The sequence below is a fragment of the Heterodontus francisci genome, chromosome 33, assembly GCF_036365525.1.
Source record: "Heterodontus francisci isolate sHetFra1 chromosome 33, sHetFra1.hap1, whole genome shotgun sequence".
NCBI classification, from domain to species: Eukaryota; Metazoa; Chordata; class Chondrichthyes; order Heterodontiformes; family Heterodontidae; genus Heterodontus; species Heterodontus francisci.
The window spans coordinates 12,208,341-12,230,754 of NC_090403.1; the positions used below are offsets into that span (position 1 = coordinate 12,208,341).

The 22,414-nt window shown below is 44.6% G+C and overlaps 1 protein-coding gene across 1 annotated transcript in view; it reads right to left on the reverse strand.

Moving 5' to 3' along the window:
• The window catches only part of cdc27 (cell division cycle 27), a 123,588-nt gene extending 101,389 nt beyond the window's left edge, over positions 1 to 22,199 (reverse strand). The window contains exon 1 of the mRNA XM_068013091.1: positions 22,041 to 22,199. Within this exon, the coding sequence (XP_067869192.1) occupies positions 22,041 to 22,067 (27 nt within the window). The 5' untranslated portion in view covers positions 22,068 to 22,199. The remainder of the gene's footprint in view (positions 1 to 22,040) is intronic.
• Between the last annotated feature and the right edge of the window lie 215 nt (positions 22,200 to 22,414).

The following is a 22,414-nucleotide window of genomic DNA, read 5'->3' on the forward strand; positions in this document are numbered from 1 at the left end:
CCCAAATTAGCAGATGGCATTAAATTTAGAAGGGAAAGCAAGCTCTGTTCTTGGGAGTAGGAAAATTAATATATCAAAGCAAGTAAGTCGATCAAACATAAGCAAAAACAATAAAAAATTAATTCTCTGACCCGATGGCGTTCACACCAAGGTTTTCAAAATATTTGAGGACATTGTTGATGTGTTAGTCATGATCTTCGAAAGCTTGGATCAGGAATCTTCCTCTTGGTTTGGAAAACTGCAAATACCACTCTATTATTCACAAACAATGAGATAAACTATGAAAATATAGGCCTATTAGAGTCATAGAGAGATACAGCACTGAAACAGGCCCTTCAGCCCACAGAGTCTGTGCCAACCATCAACCACCCATTTATACTAATCCTACATTAATCCCATATTCCTTACCACATCCCCACCTTCCCTCAATTCTCCTACCACCTACCAACACTCGGGGCAATTTACAATGGGCAATTTACCTATCAACCTGCAAGTCTTTGGCTGTGGGAGGAAACCAGAGCACCCGGCGGAAACCCACGCGGGTCACAGGGAGAACTTGCAAACTCCACAGGCAGTACCCAGAACCCAACCCGGGTCGCTGGAGCTGTGAGGCTGCGGTGCTAACCACTGCACCGCAGTCTAATGTTGGTTATGGGGAAGCTCGTAGAATGTGTTATTAGGGATAGATTGACCAGGTATTTTGATAAATGAGTTGATCAGAAAGAGCCAGCATGGATTTGTAAAGGGCAAGTCATAACTAACAAAACTTGTTTCAGTTTTTGAGGTAACTAACTAACTACCTAGCATGGTAGTTAAGGAAATATCTATGGATGTTATTTATATGGACTTCCAGAAGGCATTCAATAAACATATGAGTGCATGGAATTGGAAGCAATCTACTGGCTCAGATAGGACACTGGTGAGGTGAAGCCATCCACTTGGAACCAAGGCTTAAATTCCTTGAATATAGAAGATTATGAGGTGTTTAGGATTAAAGGATTTGATAGGGCAGGTAAACTATTTCCTCTGGTGGTAGGGGCACAAACAAGGATGCGTAACCTTAAAATTAGAGCTCGGAAAATTGGAGTGATGTCATAAAGCACTTCTTCACAAATTTTCCCAAAACGTTGTTGAAGCTGGGGAATCACATGAAAATTTTAAAACTGAGATAGATTCGTCTTTGCTTGCCAACGGCTTTGAGGATTACAGAACCAAGGCAGGTAAATAGAATTAAGATACATAAATCGCCCATGATTCATTGAATGGCGGAACAGTCTCAAGGGGCTCAATGGTCTACTCCTGTTCCTATGTTGCGAACTGACAAAAAGATATACACAGAAACGGAGTAGGAAAAACTGCAGCAGGTCAGAGCTCAAAGTTGGGGGGATACTGTGGCAAATGGAGTTCAATGTGGGAAAGTGAGAGGTCACCCATTTTGGATCAGGAAAAAAAAGACAAAAATTGGATAATTTTCTTCATGCAGAATCATCAGGAGTAACGGGATTTAGGCACACAAATCACATACAGTGCACAGGTACAAAATGTAATCAAAAATGACAAAGAAAAGTTGGTCTTTATCTGAAAGGTAAAGAAATCAAAAAGTGAGGAAGTTATTTTTCAGCTGTACACACCCTTAGCCATACCCCATCTGGAGTACTGTGTTCAGTTTTGGACACTGCACAAGCAAGATATAATGGCCTCAGTGGTATAACGGTACAGCGCAAATTCATCAAGATGATGCCAGGGCTTAAATTAGGACATGCTGAATAAGCTTGGCTTCTATTCATCAGACGGTTGAGGGTGATCTAATCAGAGTCTTTAAAATGATAAGTTAGATGTTGAGGTACAGATCAGCAATAATTTAAATTGAATGAATGAATGACTAGGCTAAAAAGCCTGAATGGTCTACTCCCGTTACTCAGCTAAACTTTTAAAGAGAGTCAACAATTTTGAGCAGACTCCATCCAGTTTCAGATGGCTGACAGCACGAAACTCCTCCAATTTGGTACGATACTGACTTTACATTTTTAAGGATACTAGCATCAGAAATGGTAATGTTGCCTTACAGCAGCACAGACACAATGTGCTCGACACAAACAGTGCTGATTAGGCAGTTGTGACAGAAACCACACCTGCCAAAATGAGATATTAATTTCATCATATGGAATATTATTTTTGAACTGTTACTGCACATTGAAATAACTTGTTTAAAAAGACCACAGAACAGTGGCTGAAAACATGGCTGCACGTTTGCATTCCAAAAGAGAGTGGCATGGAGAGACAATGGGAGCACTCCTGGAATCAACCGCCAGATGGGTTTTGTCAATAGTGATGATCAAAAGACAGTGAGGGTCATTGAATGTGCAAGAGCCAAATTTAATCCTGTAAATTCATCATCCTCAAGTCCATCTCTCTTTTAAAATTGTATATGCAATCAGCTTTCACCACCTTTTCATGAACAGCATTCCAGATCCCACCAACTAAGTAAAAGCATTTCTCACTGCTCCTCTAGCTCTTACGCGAATGATTTTGATTTTATGACCTCAGGTTGTTGACTCATTTACCGGAGGGAATAATTTTTCTCCATCTCTTCTATCAAAACCTCTTGTCCTGAAAACCTTTATTAGGCCACCTCTTACCCTTCTTTGTTCCACTAACAGTCCTAACTTTTGCAACCTCTCCTCTTCCCTCCCTGATAACCTATTGACAAATCCCCTTTGTACCCTTTCTATGGTCTTTATATCTGCCATGAAGCGTGGTGCCCAGAATTGCTCACAACTAAGGCCTAACCAGTGATTTAAAGTTTAAGCACAATCTCTTTGCTTTTAGAATAAAAACAGAAAATGCTGGAAATATTCAGCAGATCTGGCAGCATCTGTGGAGAGAGAAGCAGAGTTAACGATTCAGGTCTGTGACCTTCCATCAGAACTAACAAAAATTAGAAATGTAATAAGTTTTAAGCAAGTGAAACAGGGGTGGGGGAAGGGAACAAAAGGAAAGGTGTGTGAAAGGGTAGAGGGCAGGAGAGATTAAATGACAAAGATGTCACGGGACAAAGGCGAAAGGAGTGCTAATGACATGGTGAGACAAAGCGTTAGTCCAGAGACAGTGTTAATGACAGAATAATGACAGAATAATGAACAGCTCTGTCCAAAAGCACTCTGTTTTTATATTTTATTCCTCCATTTCGAAACCCAAATATGTCAGGTGTTTTTGTTCTTAAAACCACCTCATCAACTTAGCCTGCCTTCTTTGTGAACAGGGAGACCAGGGGTTCTCTGTTCATCTACACTTGCCAAAATGTCACCATTTATATTTATATAGTCCTCCCAAAGTGCATCACTTAATGCTTTTCCACGTTGAACTGAATCTGCTATGCTTTTGCTCATTTCACATCAAGTGCAAGCTGCCCAAAATTCCTGTCCTTGCCAAATTAGATTGGATCCCAACTCCCCAAAATGTCAAATGTAAATTTTTCATCTGTTTAAAATCTTCATGGTTTTGCTTCTGCCCACCTCTAATTCACACCCCCGCCGACCCCAAAACTACAACTCCTCAATTGCATACCCCCACTTTGTCCCAACAGTGGTCATGCTTTGTCACCTTCCTACCCCTCAATCTTTTCACCGCCCTCTTCTCCTTCGATACCCTATTTAAAATCCACTCGACCATGCTTTTGGTCATTCTTCCAAGCATCTTCACTCATACCCCAAATGCGACAAGGGCAAACAATTCCTTTTCTAGGCAAAAAAAAGTGAACTTCACAAACACACAACCTGATTAATTGTTGTTACATTATGTCAAATCAGTTCATTTTTGCTAAAGTATAAAACATCACCTCTCCCAATATAAACAATGAATCTCCCCCTCCCTCCTTTTGGCTCCTCGACAGATGTGCATAGCCATCGGTGCTCACGTTACGCAGCTGGTCAAATGCTACAGCCCTTGCAGTAGCACCTGGAGTGATGACCAGCAACAGCAATCAAATCAACACAAGGCACTTGATAAAATTAACAGTTGCCATCAGTTCCACATGAATGCTGCCCAGAGTACATTGAACAACTAACCAGTATGGTAGGAATGAACAGGCCACAAGAAACAACTGCATCAATAAACAAATATCAGCAGACGGCAGATAGCAGGAACCATAAATTGGAAAACTGCTGTTATTTTACTCAAAACAGCAAAAGAACCAGTCTCTAGCTTCTAATCTCAAAACAATGCAGCAGTCAAATTTGAAATAAAAGTACATCAGACCAAACAACCAATGCTCAGCTGGATTCTGCTAGGACCATTCAGCTCCAGACTTCATTACAGCCTTGGTCCAAACATGGACAAAACAACTGAATTCCAGAGCTGAGGTGAGACCTTGACATCAAAGAAGCATTTAATCGAGTGTGGTAACAAGGAGCCCTAGTAAAACTAAAGTCAATGGGAATTAGGTGGAAAACTCTCCATTGGTTCGAGTCATACCTGATGTGATAATTGGAGGTCACTCATCTCCACCCCAGGGCATCACTGCAGGAGTTCCTCAGGGTAGTGTCCCAGGCCCAGCCATTTTCAGCTGCTTCACTGATCTTCCCCACGTCTAACCACCTCTCCTTGGCATTACAACCGTTGCATCCCTCAACATTCAAGATGCTGGGGTCACCACTGATGAGAAACTTAACTGGATCTGTGGCTACAAGAGCAGGTCAGAGACTGGGAATTCTGCATCGAGTAACTCACCTCTCGAGTCCCCAAAACCTGCCCACCATTTACAAAGCACAAGGCAGGAGTGTGATGGAATACTCTCTACTTGCCTGGATGGATGCAGCTGCAACAACACTCAAGAAGCTTAACACCATCCAGGACAAAGGAGCCCACTTGATCCAGTAGCTTAAACATGATCTCCCTCCAACACTGTGCACCGTGGCTACAGCATATACAATCTATAATATACCCTACAGCAACTCAATAGGGCTTCTTCAAGATTACCTTCCAAGCACCTGTTTTCTTTAAACCACCTTATCAACTTACTGCCGCCTAGCAGAACAAGGTGCACGAGGGCACCACTGCCTGCAAGTTTCCCTCCAAGTCACAAACCAGCCTGACTTGGAAATATATCACTGCTCCTTCACGATCACTGGGTCAAAAACCTGGAGCTCCCTAATAGCACTAAGAGTGTACCTACACCAGAAGGATTGCAGAGGTTCAAGAAGTACTAGAACTTTCTACCGAATAGCACTGTGGATGTATTTTACATATTCACAAAATAACTTGGAAAAGAATAATTTGCAGGGCTACGAGGAAAGCGCAGGGAATGAAAACTTGAATGCTTATGAAGAGCCAGTACAGGCACCATGGACCAAATTGGGTCCACATGTAATGTATGATTCTAATGATCACAACATCTCATCAAGCCTCTCAGGAAAGAGTGCTGATATTTAATGACATTCTGGGTAAAAAAAAACAAACACGATATGCATCACATCTCACTCCAAAACGCACAACTTGAAACTGAAGCAACATCTCTCCAAGTTCCTATTCATGGGGTTCAGACTCCATAGCTGAAGACCCTCAACTTGGGGATAAAACTGAGCTTTCAACCAAGTAGTGTTAATAATCGGATTACTATCACTCTACTCATTGCCAGGTTTATCACCACTGTTGCAATAGCCAAAATTCTGATCATCTAGTTCCAGCTGTGGAACTTTGGAGCTGAAATTGGCTCTGTTCAAAACTTTCTATCTTATGAAATGTTTGCCTCACAAATAAATTCAGTCCTGCAAAATACTGCAACTGTAAGTGATGTTAGTAGCCTGGGGTTCGACTCAGATTCTCCTTTCCTGAAGGCAGTGGTTTCTGGTGAAGAGGTTCCACAGGCATCTGTAGCCTTCTACTATAATCAACCCAATTAACATTCTTCCCACACACCCAGACAAGCAGCAACACAGACAATGAGGACCTAACAGGACCAAATGCAATCTCCACCTTGCACCCACACATGCACTTTCAAAGAACAAAGACAGGCCATTCGGCCCTCAAAGCCTGCGCTGATCTCGATGCCTGCCTAAACTAAAACCTTCTGCACTTCCAGGGTCCGTATCCCTCTATTCCCATCCTATTCATGTATTTGTCAAGATGCCTCTTAAATGTCGCTATCGTACCTGCTTCCACCACCTCCCCCGGCAACAAGTTCCAGGCACTCACCACCCTCTGTAAAGAACTTGCCTCGCACATCCCTCTAAACTTTGCCCCTCTCACCTTAAACCTATGTCCCCTAGTAACTGACTCTTCCACCCTGGGAAAAAGCTTCTGACGATCCACTCTGTCCATTTCCTCAGGTGCTCAATTGATATCTGTCCCTCCCCAACTTTATTGTGACTAGTTGTAGTCCCCACATCACATATCCAACTAACACAGCATAGGTTGGGCACTGAACCCATACGGCCTCCCAAGTCTGCAAAGCAACCTTTCACCCACTGAACCCCAACATGTTCAGTCTTGAAATCGGAAATCTACAAACTCTGCAGTGCATAGAAACCTTCCTTTTGATCTCATCCTGCATATATCAAATGTTTGAATTACTCCTCTGATCCTCAATTTTCACAACATCTGTCACAAAATGCAATAATTAAAAATACATGGGTCAAAAATAAACTTTCATGTGATAAGATATTCCACACGCTACTAAAGAAATGAACAGCATTGGGAGGATCGTTGACTAATTAAGAAAACAGAATCGATAAAAGTAATGATTTCTAATGTGAAAGGAGCATGCAGCTGCAGTCAATGTTGTGCATCCGCGAGGCAGAGGAGTATGTGGATAGCACATTTCGGGTGGTGATCACACTGCAGATTAGGCGCATGCAGACAGAGAGGGAATGGGTGACAGCCAAGCAGTTTAAGAGAACCAGACAGGCAGTGCACGAGTCTCCTGGGTCGATCTTGCTTGCTAATCGGTTTTCCATTTTGGATACTGGTGATGGTTCCTCAGCCAGAGCCAAGTCTGTGGCACCACGGGTGGCTCAGCTGCATAGGAGGGGAGGAAGAAGAGTGGAAGAGGAATCGTGATGGGGGTTCGATAGTCAGGGGATCAGACAGGCATTTCTGCAGCAGTAAACGCGACTCCAGCATGCTGTGTTGCTTCCCTGGTGCCAGGGTCAAGGATGTCACCGAGAAGCTGCAGGACATTCTTCCGGGGGAGGGTGAACAGCCAGAGGTCGTGGACCATATTGGTACCAATGACATAGGTAGGAAGAGGAATGAAGCCCTAAAAGCAAATGAGAGTGTGTTAGGAAGGAAATTCAAAAGCAGGTTCTCAAGAGCAGGAATCTCAGGATTATTCCCAGTGCAACATGCTGGTGAGCATAGGAATAAGAGGACTGATTGATTGAACACGTGACTAGACAACTGGTGTAGGAGGGAGGGCATCAGATTCCTGAGGCATTGTGGCTGGTTCTGGGGCAAATGGGACCTGTCCAAGATGGACGGGCTACACCTTAACAGGACTGGAACTAATATCCTCGCAGGGAGATTTGCGAGTGTCATTGGGGAGGGTTTAAACTAGCTTGTCAGGGGGTTGGGAACCTGAAGGGTAGCTCAAATTGGAAATAAGTAAAGCTGGTAATGAGGTAGAAAAGTAGCAAGCAGGCAAAACAAAGCATTAGAGGATTAGAGGGGACAGGAGGAAAGACTTTTTCACCCAGAGGGTGGTGGGTGTCAGAAATTCGCTGCCAGGAACGGTGGTGGAGGCAGAAACTCAATTCTTTTCAAAGGCACCTGGACATGTACCTCAAGTAGTAACCTGAAAGGCTATGGAACAGGTGCTGGAAGGTTGGATTAGATTGGGCGGCTAGTTTTTTCAGCCAGCACGGACACAATGGGCTGAATGGCCTCCTTCTGTGCCGTAATTATTCTATGGTTCTAAAGGTGAGCAACAACTAGGCTTAGAATACAGAATAATGTCAAGACGACAAGGTTAGGGGCACTCTACCTAAATACACTTAGTATTCGCAACAAAGTAATGATTTAAAGGCATTAATAGAGGTAAATGGGTAAGATCTAATTGCCATTACGGAAACATGGCTACAGGGTGACCAAGACTGGGAACTGAATATTCAAGGATATTCAACATTTAGGAAGGACAGTCAAAAACGAAAATGAGGTGGTGTTGCACCGATAACAAGGGATGGGATCAGTCCATTAGTAAGGGAGGATCTCCAAACGGAAGAACAAAATACGGAATTTGTTTGGGTGGAGCTAAAAAACAGCAAGGGGCAGCAAACATTGGTAGGAGTTGTTAATAGGCCAAACAGTAGTGGCAGTGTTAGGCATGGCATTAATCAGGAGACTAGAGAAGCATGGAGTATGGGTAATACAGTAATCATGACTGACGTCAATCTGCACATAGACCTAACGAGCTCAAATGATGTGGAGGACGAGTTTCTGGAGTGTGTTTGGGATGGTTTTCTAGAGCAGTATGTTGAGGAACCGACTAGCGAACAGGCTATTTTAGATCTAATATTATGTAATGAGAAAGGGTTAACTAATAATCTTCTTGTAAAAGAACCTTAAGGGATGAGTGACCATAATATGATACAATTTTACATTATGTTTGAAAGTGAGGTAGTTCAATCTGAAGCCAGGGTGTTAAATTTCAACAAAGGAAATTATGAAGGTATGAGGGGCAAATTAGCTGAAGTGGATTGGAAAAATACATTAAAAGGTATGACAGTACATAGTCAATGGATAGTCTTGAAAGAAATACTACATTGTTTACAGCAATTATACATTCCTTCAAGGCACAAAAACCCCAAAAGAAAAGGCAGTCAACCGTGGATAACAAAGGAAGTTAAGGATTGTACATTAAAAGAAAAGGCTTATAAAGTTGCCAGAAATTGTAGCAAACCTGACAATTGGGTGCATTTTAGAATACAGCAAAGTAGGACCAAGAATTTGATTTTAAAAAAGGGAGAATAGAATATTAATGTAAACTTGCAAAAAACATAAAAATGGATTGTAAAAGCTTCCATAGGTACGTAAAAAGTAAACATTTGGCGAAGACAAATGTGGGTCCATTACAGGCAGAGTCAGGAGAATTTATAATAGGGAACAGAGAAATGGCAGAGAAGCTAAATTATTACTTTGTGTCTGTCTTCACTGAGGAAGATACAAGAAATCTCCCAGAATTAAAGATCCAAAGGACTAGGGAGAATGAGGAATTGAAGGAAATTAGTATGAGTAAGAAAGATGTATTGGAGAAATTAATGAGGCTGAAGGTTGATAAGTCCCCAGGACCTGATATTCTACATCCCAGAGTGTCGAAAGAGATAGCTATGGAGATAGTGGATAGATTGATTGATCATTGTCCAAAATTCTCCAGATTCTGGAACGGTTCCTGCACATTGGAAGGTAGCAAATGTCGTCCCACTATTTAAGAAGGGAGGGAGAGAGAAAATAGCAAACTACAGACCCTGTTAGCCTTACATCAGTAGTAGGGGAAATGCTAGAATCTATCCTAAAGGATGGGATAAATGGATACTTGGATAATAATGATCTGATGAGCAGAGTTAACATGGATATATGAATGGGAAACCATGTTTGATGAACCTGTTGGAGTTTTTTGAGGCTGTTACTAACAGAATTGATACAGGGGAGTTGGTGGACAAGTATACTTTGTCCGCATATGAAAAAGTGGTTCTAGCCTCACAGCTCCAGCGACCCGGGTTCGATTCTGGGTACTGCTTGTGTGGAGTTTGCAAGTTCTCCCTGTGACCGCGTGGGTTTCCGCCGGGTGCTCCGGTTTCCTCCCACAGCCAAAGACTTGCAGGTTGATAGGTAAATTGGCCATTGTAAATTGCCCCGAGTGTAGGTAGGTGGTAGGAGAATTGTGGGGATGTGGTAGGGAATATGGGATTAATGTAGGATTGGTATAAAAATGGGTGGTCGATGGTCGGCACAGACTCAGTGGGCCGAAGGGCCTGTTTCAGTGCTATAGCTCTAAATAAAATAAATAAATATGATAAAGCTACCACAATACTCTGTTGTACAAACTTCTTTTACTTACTTTAAGCATTAAAATAAACAAATGGTTCAGCTTGCTGCTTCCAGTTAGAAACCAAACGCAACAACTCACTTCAAATTAAATGCAGCCAACCTGCACGAAAAGAATGGCAGTGTGAAAGCACAATGAATAAAAGACAGCATCTTGGAACACTCAATGCAGCTCTGGCAGTGGGAATTTAAGTTATCAGGAAGATGGGCATGTGATTTCTTTGGAGGAAACAAAACTTACAGGAGATTTAACTGCAGTTGATGATTTTTAAGGCACTGAAAAAATTGATACTGCCAAATTGTTCAATGCAGTCACACCAGGACAAGAAGTTAAATAATTAAGAGTAAAGAAGTAAGAGGAGACTTTTACACCCAAAAGACTAATACAGCAAGATACCAAGGAAGGACACTGAAGCAAACAACATGTTGAAGATGTGATTGTCGAAAGAGATGACACTGAGTAATCAGGTTTGAAGACGATTTGGGAAGAGTGAAGGATACAGCAAGGAGATGGATGGGGAAAGAGCAATTGATGTGCAAGTAGGAAAAGTTACTCTGAGAAAAAGGGACAGTTCTGTTGAATCTGACAGTGTTTTCTGTTCTCTCAAAATCTGTTATCCACCAGAGGGGCGCAGAGCTGAGAAAGTGTTCCTCTCCATGAAGATGCCCTCTTATAGCTCTAGACTAAGTGTCCAGCTTGCTGCCTTGGTTGGAACTGCTCGTGAAAAGCAGAGAAGCAAGCTTTCAAAATTTCAAGATCTAGTCTCAAGTAGGGTGGGCCAGCACTAACCTGCACTTTTTATTAGTGGAAGTGAGATATTTAACAAGTTTAATCTATCCTCCATGTGCTAATTTACTTGACTGCATCCTTGGGGAGAACCACAGAGCCATTCCAGCCTGGGTAGAATCAGAATAAGCCGAACATTTTGGTTAAAAACTTAAAATTGTAAATTAGAACCACCCTTAAAAAGAATCAAGTTCTAGCTTCGATTCCCAGTTAGTAAGTTCAATAAAACTTTGTCAATAATCGATAGATACAAGCCTTTAGCTCAAAATCACATGTTTTATTTTTATTTAGAGATACAGCACTGAAACAGGCCCTTCGGCCCACCGAGTCTGTGCCGACCATCAACCACCCATTTATACTAATCCTACACTAATCCCATATTCCTACCATATCCCCACCTGTCCCTATATTTCCCTACCACCTACCTATACTAGGGGCAATTTATAATGGCCAATTTACCTATCAACCTGCAAGTCTTTGGTGGTGGGAGGAAACCGGAGCACCCGGCAAAAACCCACGCAGACACAGGGAGAACTTGCAAACTCCGCACAGGCAGTACCCAGAATTGAACCCGGGTCGCTGGAGCTGTGAAGCTGCGGTGCTAACCACTGCGCCACTGTGTGTATGGTGTGTGAGAGTGAGAGAGAGAAAAAATTTCATCTTCAAAAGGAAACACACAGTGAACACTGACAATCATTTTGAACTCATGAACGGTCAAACCTAATGCCTCAACCTGGCTCAAAGCTTCATATGGCCAGACAAGAGATCGGAGAAAATAATTGCCTCTGGCCCTCAATAGAGCTGCTCCCAGGGAAGTTCATAGTGTGCGCAAATGTCTGATTAGAATAATTTTGTTCAACTACATGGCAGATGGAATAAACAACATGCAGTGAACAGGACCTCACAAATGATTTCTGAAAGGACGATGGCAAAACCGCGATTGACAAAGCTAAGCCACACCCAACCCCAGTCGTAGATCCTAAATCATGAGGTCAAAGTCAACTGTGATGTCAATAATCCCTTTCTGAAAACTATTCAAACCTCAAACTGGTCCCACTGTGAAACCTACCAAAATAATGGGTTCACTTGGAAGAGAAAGAATTTAGACAAATATATAATGTGCCTTGTTATGCTTGGAAAGAGCCATCATGAAATAAACAATGAGGAATTATGAAATAGAAGTCAACTGAACCACAAGAAAATGGGCACATTTGTACCACAGACAAAATGGAGTAGCGGTCAGGTGACCTTTCCTGTACTGGCAATTAGCAAGCTCGTCTGCAAAAACTAAACTCAAACAGCATCTGAATTAGCTTTGGGGAAAACACATTGAAATGGAAAGAAGCCCATTTATATTAATGACTACTACCTACAGGAATGGGACTAACAAAGGTGCTGTTGACAGACTGACTCCACAGGCCAAACCTTGATAAATAGGTGTGAAGTAGCACCACTGGTACAGAACATCCCCATCCAAACACCAACAGATCGCAATGGTTTCCACATCCTGGACCATTCTATGGTCACACCAGGGGAGAGGGCCCTTTGTCACCTGACAGACTCAAATGTGATGTGATGAGTTTTTACCTTAAAAGGTAGCTCTCTGGAGAGAAGGGGGAAATCAACTAAAGATCACAGAAAGCCAGTTCCAGCCAGAGGCTGTGAGATACAGTCCATCTAAGCAGAAGAACCCTGCCAAATAACAACGTGAAGCAGAGAAATTGCAAGCTGACTTGGAGACTCTCCATCTGTGAAAGTAAACCAGGATTTCCACCAGCAAATTTGGGTTGAGTTTTAAGTATAGAAGACTACAACACTTCAGCAACTCCAAGAAAAGGAACATTGAGGCCTGCAACACCGTTATAAAATTTCCTCCCAAAACAAACTCTGAAGGTTGCTTAAACAACAGATTCTTGCACAGTAATTTGGACTTCAATTGCATCCTACGCTTTTCTACCTATGCCTGTGGGTGCATGCGTGCGTAAATGGCGCAGTGGTTAGCACCGCAGCCTCACAGCTCCAGGGACCCGGGTTCAATTCTGGGTACTGCCTGTGTGGAGTTTGCAAGTTCTCCCTGTGTCTGCGTGGGTTTTCTCCGGGTGCTCCGGTTTCCTCCCACAAGCCAAAAGACTTGCAGGTTGATAGGTAAATTGGCCATTATAAATTGTCACTAGTATAGGTAGGTGGTAGGGAAATATAGGGACAGGTGGGGATGTTTGGTAGGAATATGAATATGGGATTAGTGTAGGATTAGTATAAATGGGTGGTTGATGTTCGGCACAGACTCGGTGGGCCGAAGGGCCTGTTTCAGTGCTGTATCTCTAATCTAATCTAATCTAATCTAAATGAGTGTCCGGGTGAGGTTGCGACCATTTCGGGAATTGTTTAAAAATATGTTTTTTTCCCAAATCTACGAGAAAACCTGTCTTTGTCTATTTATTCGATGCTAAAAACACTCAGGGACGAGCACATCATTTTTAACAAAACACCAAAACACTGTCTGCAGTCAGTTGGGAGGTGAAAAATGGAAGCCACCCACACCACTTACCACCTGTCGGTCATATCATCAGGTCTTCAAGGCCTCTCAAGCCCAAAGGCCATTGCTGCAGGAGATCCTCATAGAAGTGTCCAAGACACAACCATCTTCAGCTGATTCAATCATCATCCCTCCAACATAAGGGCAGAAGTAGGGATGCTGACTGACGATTGCAGTGTTTAGTCCCTTTCATAACTCCTCAGATAGTGATGGAGTCCGCGCCAAGGCCAGGACAATATTCAGCCTTGGCTGGTAAGTGGCAAGTCACATTCACAGCACACAAGTGTCAGGCAATTCCCAACTCCAACGAAAGAGAATCTAATCATCTCCCCTCGATAGTCAATGGCATTACTATGGCTGAGTCTCCCACCATCACAAAACTGTGGGTTACCATGGACTAGAAACTTAACTGACCAGCCATATAAATGCAGTGGCTACAAAAGCAGGTCAGAGGCTGGGAATTCTGTGGCGAGTAACTCACCTACTGATTCCCCAAAGCCTGTCCTCCATCAACAAAGCACAAGTCAGGAGTGTGATGGAATATTCTCAACTTGCTGGATGAGTACAGTTCCAACAACACTCAAGAAGCTCAACACCACCCAGGACAAAGCAGCCTGCTTGATCAGCACCCCAGCCACCGCCTTATGACATTCATTCGCTTCACCACCAGCACGCGGAAGCAATATCATGTACCCTCTAGAAGATGCACTGCAGTAACTTGCCAAACCTCCTTCAACACCACCTTACAAGCCCATAAGCTCTACCAGCTAGAAGGATAAGGGCACAGGCACATAGCAACACCACCACCTGCAAGTACTCCAAATTCAAAACCATCCTGACTTGCAACTATAATCACTGTTCCGTCACTATCACAAGGTCAAGATCCTGGGACTCCATCCCTAACAGCATTCTGGACGTACCTACAACACATGGATTGCAGCAGTTCAAGAAGGCAACACACCATATCCTTCTCAAGAGCAATTAGGAATGGGCAATAAGTTGGCTTTGCCAGTGACGCTCACATTCCAAAGAATAAAAAAAGCTTTATCGGCAACAAGTTAATTTTGAAGGGTAGTCACTTGTTATGTAGACAAATATGGCAGTCAATTTGCATATAGCACAATCCCAGAAACGCAGTTGAAAATGGATGATCAACTTTGACGTTGGCTGTCGACACCAGAAAAATGCCAGGTTTTTCTTCAACTGAGATCTTTCACATTTACTTCAAAAGGAAGAGAGATTTACATCTCATGTGAAAGATGGCACCTCCAACAAGCACTCAGTCCTGTAGTGAAGCAGCAGCTTTGGTTATGCCTAGTCCTGGACAGCAGCTTGAAACCACAACCTTCCAACTTGGAATCATAAAATGGTAACAGTACAGGAGGCGATTCGTCTGTCGTGGCGGCTCTCTGCAAGAGCAATTAAGATAACCCCACTCCGCCACCTTTTCCCCATAGCCCTGCAATTATTTTCTATCAGATAATTATCCAATTACCTTTTGAAAGCCATGATTGACACTGTCTCCACCACTCTCTCAGACAGTACATTCCAGATCCTAACCACTCACTGCACAAAAGAGTTTTGCATGTCGCCGTTGGTTCTTTTGCCAATCACTTCAAAATCAGCATCCTCTGGTTATTGACCACTCTGCCATTGGGAATAGTTTCTCCCTATCTACACTGTCCAGACCCCTCATGATTTTGAACACCTCTATCAAATCTCTTCTCAACTTTGTCTTCTCCAAGGAAAACAGTCCCAGTTTCTTCAAATCTAACTACAAACAGCAAGGGTCCCAGCAACGATCCCTGTGGTAAACCACGAGTCACAGGCGTCCATCAATTGGATGCACTTAGCATAGACAGGAGTTTTAGAGACGTGGTTACACCCAAGGTGCAGGAAGATAGATGGGTGACCGCTAGAAGGGGCAGGCAGTCAGTGCAGGAATCCCCTGTGGCTGTCCCCCTCTAACAAGTATACCGTTTTGGATACAGTTGGGGGGGATTGGCCCATCGGGGGAAAACAACAGCAGCAGCCAGAGCAGTGGCACCACGGCTGGCTCTGTTATTCAGCAGGGAGGGACAAAGCGCAGAAGAGCAATAGTTATAGGGGACTCTATAGTCAGGGGCACAGATAGGTGCTTCAGTGGACGTGAAAGAGACTCCAGGATGGTATGTTGCCTCCCTGGTGCCAGGAACAAGGATGTCTCTGAACTGGCAGGCGGCATTCTGAAGGGGGAGGGTGAACAGCCAGAGGTTGTGGTCCACATTGGTACCAACGACATAGGCAGGAAAAGTGGCGAAGTCCAGCAGGGGGAGTTCAGGGAGTTAGGTAGTAAATTAAAAAACAGGCCCTCAAGGGTTGTAATCTCGGGATTACTCCCTGTGCCACGTGACAGTGAGGCTAGAAATAGGAAGATAGTGCAGCTAAACACGTGGCTAAACAGCTGGTGTAGGAGGGAGGGTTTCAGATTTCTGGATCATTGAGATCTCTTCCGGGACAGGTGGGACCTGTACAAGAGGATAGGTTGCATCTAAACTGGAAGGGCACAAATATCCTGGCTGCGAGGTTTGCTGGCGTCACTTGGGAGGGTTTAAACTAGTGTGGCAGGGGCGTGGGAACCAGAGCAATAGGTCAGCAGGTGAAATAACTGAGGGGGAACTCATGAATAAGGCCACTAAGACTGAGAGGAAGCACAGCGGGACTGTTGGTCTGAAGTGCATTTGTTTCAATGCGAGAAGGATAACAGGTAAGGCAGATGAACTAAAAGATTTGATTAGTACTTGGAACTATGATGTTGTTGCTATTCCAGAGACTTGGTTGAGGGAAGGTCAGGATGGGCAGCTAAACGTTCCGGGATTTAGATGCTTCAGGTGGGATAGAGGGGGATGTAAAAGGGGTGGGGGAGTTGCATTACTGGTTAAGGAGAATATCACAGCTGTACTGCGGGAGGTCACCTCGGAGGGATCATGCAGCGAGGCAATATGGGTGGAGCTCAGGAATAGTAAGGGTGCAGTCACGATGTTGGGGGTTGACTACAGACCTCCCAACAGCCAGCGGGAGGTAGAGGAGCAGATATGTAGACAGATTTTGGAAAGATGTAAAAGCAACAGGGTTGCAGTGGTGGGTGATTTTAACTTCCCCTATATTGACGGGGACTCACTTAGTGCTAGGGGCTTGGATGGGGCAGAATTTGTAAGGAGCATCCAGGAGGGCTTCTTGAAACAATATGTAGATAGTCCAACTAGGGGTGGGACCGTACTGGACCTGGTATTGGGGAATGAGCCCGGCCAGGTGGTCGAGGTTTCAGTAGGGGAGCATTTCGGGAACAGTGACCATAATTCCATACGTTTTAAGGTACTTGTGGATAAGGATAAGAGTAGTCCTCGGATGAAGGTGCTAAATTGGGGGAAGGCTAATTATAACAATATTAGACAGGAACTGAAGAATTTAGATTGGGGGCGACTGTCTGAGGGTAAATCAACATCTGACATGTGGGAGTCTTTCAAATGTCAGTTTATTAGAATCCAGGACCAGCATGTTCCTGTGAGGAAGAAGGATAAGTTTGGCAAGTTACGGGAACCTTGGATAACAAGGGATATTGTGAGCCTCATCAAAAAGAAAAAGGAAGCATTCGTAAGGACTAGAAGGCTGGAAACAGGCTGCGGTGCTAACCACTGCAGCCTCACAGCTCCAACGACCCAGGTTCGGTTCTGGGTACTGCCTGTGCGGAGTTTGCTTGTTCTCCCTGTTACCGCATGGGTTTCCGGCGGGTGCTCCGGTTCCCTCCCACAGCCAAAGACTTGCAGGGGTTGATAGGTAAATTGGCCATTGTAAATTGCCCCTAGTGTAGGTAGGTGGTAGGAGAATGGTGGGGATGTGGTGGGGAATATGGGATTAATGTAGGATTAGTATAAATGGGAGGTTGTTGGTCGGCACAGACTTGGTGGGCCGAAGGGCCTGTTTCAGTGCTGTAACGCTTTATGATCATTATGATTTATGATCAACAGACAAAGCCCTTGAGGAATATAAAGAAAGCAGGAAGGAACTTAAGCAAGGAGTCAGGAGGGCTAAAAGTGGTCATGAAAAGTCATTGGCAAACAGGATTAAGGAAAATCCCAAGGCTTTTTATACGTATATAAAGAGCAAGAGGGTAGCCAGGGAAAGGGGTGGCCCACTCAAGGACAGAGGAGGGAATCTATGCGTGGAGCCAGAGGAAATGGGCGAGGTACTAAATGAGTACTTTGCATCAGTATTCACCAAAGAGAAGGACTTGGTGGACAATGAGTCTAGGGAAGGGAGTGTAGATATTCTGGGTCACGTTGATATCAAAAAGGAGGCAACGGGCTTCTTGAAAAACATTAAGGTAGATAAGCCCCCAGAATACTGAGAGGGGCAAGGGAGGAAATTGCTGGGGCCTTGACAGAAATGTTTGTATCCTCATTGGCTACAGGTGATGTCCCAGAGGACTGGAGAACAGCCAATGTTTTTCCTTTGTTCAAGGATAATCCAGGAAATTATAGGCCGGTGAGCCTTATGTCAGTGGTAGGGAAATTATTGGAGAGGATTCTTCAGGACAGGATTTGGTCCCATTTGGAAACAAATGGACCTATTAGCGAGAGGCAGCATGGTTTTGTGAAGGGGAGGTCACGTCTCACGAACTTGATCGAGTTTTTTGAGGAAGTGACAAAGATGATTGATGAAGGAGGGCAGTGGATGTTATCTATATGGACTTCAGTAAAGCCTTTGACAAGGTCCCTCATGGCAGACTGGTACAAAAGGTGAACCCACACGGGATCACAGGTGAGCTGGCAAGATGGATACAGAACTGGCTCAGTCATAGAAGACAGAGGGTAGCAGTGGAAGGGTGCTTTTCTGAATGGATGGCTGTGACTAGTGGTGTTCCGCAGGGCTCAGTGCTGGGACCTTTGCTGTCATCATAGAGAGATTTGTAGTATATATAAAATGACTTGAAGGAAAACGTAGCTGGTCTGATTAGTAAGTTTGCGGATGACACAAAGGTTGGTGGAGTTGCGGATATTGACGAGGATTGTCAGAGGATACAGCAGGATATCGATCGGTTGGAGACTTGGCGGAGAAATGGCAGATGGAGTTTAATCCGGACAAATGTGAGGTAATGCATTTTGGAAGGTCTAATACAGGTGGGAAGTATACAGTAAATGGCAGAACCCTGAGGAGTATTGACAGGCAGAGACATCTGGGCATACAGGTCCACAGATCACAAAGTGGCAACGCCGGTGGATAAGGTAGTCAAGAAGGCATATGACATGCTTGCCTTCATCCATCAGGGCATAGAGTATAAAAACTGGCAAGTCACGCTGCAGCTGTACAGAACCTTAGTTAGGCCATACTTGGATTACTGCGTACAATTCTGGTCGCCACACTACCAGAAGAATGTGGAGGCTTTGGAGAGGGTACAGAAGAGGTTTACCAGGATGTTGCCTGGTCTGGAGGGTATGAGCTACGAGGAGAGATTGGATAAATTCGGATTGTTTTCACTGGAACGACGGAGATGGTGGGGCGACCTGATAGACATTTACAAAGTTATAAGTGGCATGGACAGAGTGGATCGTCAGAAGCTTTTTCCCCAGGATGGATGACTCAGTTACTCGGGGACATAGGTTTAAGGTGCGAGGGGCAAAGTTTAGAGGAGATGTGTGAGGCAAGTTCTTAACACAGAGGGTGGTGAGTGCCTGGAACTTGCTGCCGGGGGAGGTGGTGGAAGCAGGTACGATAGCGACGTTTAAGAGGCATCTTAACAAATACATGAATAGGATGGGAATAGAGGGATACAGACCCTGGAAATGCAGAAGGTTTTAGTTTAGACAGGCATCGTGATCAGCGCAGGCTTGGAGGGCCAAATGGCCTGTCTTGGTTCTTTGTCTCTACTTACCCCAACTCCCTCTCACCCATCACCCTGTGCTCACTGCACTACATTGACTCAAGCAACTCCTTGATTTTAAAAATTCTCATCCTGGTTTTCAAATTATTCCATGGCCTCACCCCGCCCCAATCTCTGTAGTCTCCGGCAGACCCACAACCCTCACATCTGCACTCAGCCAACTCTGGCGTCTTGAACATAGCCGATTTTAACAATTCCATCATTTGTCGCCGTGCCTTCAGCTGCCTGGGCTCAAAGCTCTGAATTCTCTTGCAAAACCACTCTGCCTCAACTTTCCTCCTTTGTGCTGCTCCTTAAAACTTGCTTCTTTGACCAAACATTAGTCCATCTGCCCCAATATCACATTCCATGGCTCAGTGTCAAATTTTGCTTTACGACATTCCTGTGAAGTGCCTTTGCCTGTATTACATTATAGGCACTACATAAATACAAGTTGTTGTTGCCTAACAAAAAATTATTAATCTGAAGTTTTCAATTGATCCTGAGCCCCAAAACATTATTTTCTTGGTTTTTTTTTGGGGGGGGGGGGGGGGGGGGGGCGGGGGTGGTTGGATAATAGAGAATTCTAGATTTACACTACTCTGTGTAAGAAGTGCTTCCTGACATCACCACTGAACAGCCTAGCTTTAATTTTTAGGTTATGCCCCTTGTTCTACACTCCCCCGCCAGAGCAAATATTTTCTTTCGACCTATCCTTTCAACTCCTTTAATCATTTTAATCCCAATTTGATAACACCTTAATCTTCTACATTCAAGGGAATACAAGCCTAATCTATACCACCTCTTCTCACAATGTAACCATTGTAGCCCCAATACCATTCTGGTGAATCTGCACAGCACCCCCCTCCAAGGACAGTATATCATTCCTGAAGTGTGGTGCCCAGAACTGAATGCAGTACTCCAGATGAGTACTAGCCAGAGATTTATACAACTGAAACATAACTTCCACCCTTTTGTATTTCAGCCTTAAAATGCCAATTTGTACAGTATTGGTCTCCTTATTGAAGAAAGGATGTAAATGTGTTGGAAGCAGTTCACAGAAGGTTTACTAGACTAATACCTGGAATGGGTGGGTTGTGTTATGAGGAAAGATTGGACAGGCTAGGCTTGTATCCGCTGGAGTTCAGAAAAGTAAGAGGTGACTTGATTGAAACATACAAGATGCTGAGGGGTCATGACAGGGTGGATGTGGAAAGGATGTTCCCCCTTGTGGGAGAATCTAGAGGTCACTGTTTAAAAATAAGGGGTCACCCATTTAAGACAGAGCTGAGGAGAATTTTTCCTCTAAGGGTCGTGAGTCTTTAGAACTCTCTTCCTCAAAAGGCAGTGGAAGCAGAGTCTTTGAATATTTTTAAGGCAGAGGTAGATAGATTCTTGATAAGCAAGGGGGTGAAAGGTTATCAGGGGTAGGTAGGATGAGGAATAATCAGTTCAGCCATGAACGTATTGAATGGCAGAACAGGCTCAAGGGGCCGAGTGGCCTACTGCTGCTCCTAATTCATATGTTCGTATACTCAATTTTTTAAAGAGTTATTTTTTGTACCTTAGCTGCATCTATCCTGTCTATCCCTTTAAGTATTTTGTAGATTTCAATTAGATCACCTCTCATTCTTCAAAACTCCACAGAATACAGGCCCCGTTTCCCCAATCTCACTTCATTGGACATTCCTGCCATCCCGGGAACCATTTTGGTGCACCTTCATTGCATTCGCTCTATGACAGTAATATCCCTCCTAAGGTAAGGGGACAAAAACTGCACACAGTACTCCAGGTGCAGTCTAACCAATGTTCTGTACAATTGAAGCAAGACTTCACTACTCCTGTACTCAAATCATCTTGCGATAAAGGCTAATATACCATTAGCCTTCCTAATTGCTTGCTGCACCTGCATGCCAGCTTTCAATGACTTATTGACAAGGACACCCTGGTCCCTTTGTACGTCTACAATTTCTAACCTCTTACCAACATCTGCTGTTTCACTCCAAGCCTGTTGGACAACATGCCTTAAAGTAGCAAAGCTACAGGGAAAAACATAGGTAGCAGTGTTCCACAGTCTACTTCCTGTTGTCAGAGTATGTCAAACTGTTTCTTGAACACAAATATCACAATTAAGGATAAAACCACAGCTCGGAGAAAGTGAAAAGAACATAAATCAATCAGCCGGGTTCATCAAGCAGTGTTGCAGGACAAAAAACCTCACGCAGCACCAGCAATGGATTCACTGGAATACAACAGTGATCATCATTTAAAACCTTGTGGCTCATACCTGCCAGCAACACACAGGGCCATTCCCTTCCCCCACCAACCCAACCCCCCCACACTCCACCCACAGGGCCATTCCCTTCCACCACCAACGCTCCCCCCCCCCCCACACACACACAGGGCCATTCCCTTCCCCCACCAACCCAAACCACCACCCCCCCACACAGGGCCATTCCCTTCCCCCACCACCCCCCCCACACAGGGCCATTCCCTTCCCCCACCAACCCAACCACCCCCCCACACAGTGCCATTCCCTTCCCCCACCCCCCCCCCACACAGGGCCATTCCCTTCCCCCACCCCCCCAAACCACCCCCCCCACACACACACACAAGGCCGCTGTGTTCTCTAGACTGGTGGGTTGTGCGTGGCGGCCTCACAATCTCACACAGGCCGGCACCGTGAGGGCAGACAGCGCCATCCGGGCAAGGGTAATGGAGGTTGGGCCCGGCCCGAGTACCGCAGCCCGATCACGGAACCCCCGCCGGATGAAGTTTACCTGAACGGGTTCCTGCAGTACCGTCATGGTCCCAAAGTGAGTCTGTGCCGAGCGGCGCGGCTTCTCATCACATACAGCCCGGGGCCCAAGCCGATTCAAATCCCAACCGTCACCGGATCCTAACGGCCGGTAGCACGACAGCAAGCAGGCCGGAAATTACCGAGCAGAGCCGGAAATTACCGAGTCCTGCAAGAAATCACCGAGTGGGGCCGGAAATTACCGAATCCCGCCGGAAATTACCGAGCAGAGCCGGAAATTACCGAGTCCTGCAAGAAATCGACAAGTTTTGTTTTATTCATTCATGGGATGTGGGTGTCACTGGCCAGACCAGCATTTATTTCCCATCCCTAGTTGCCCTTGAGAGCTGGTGGTGG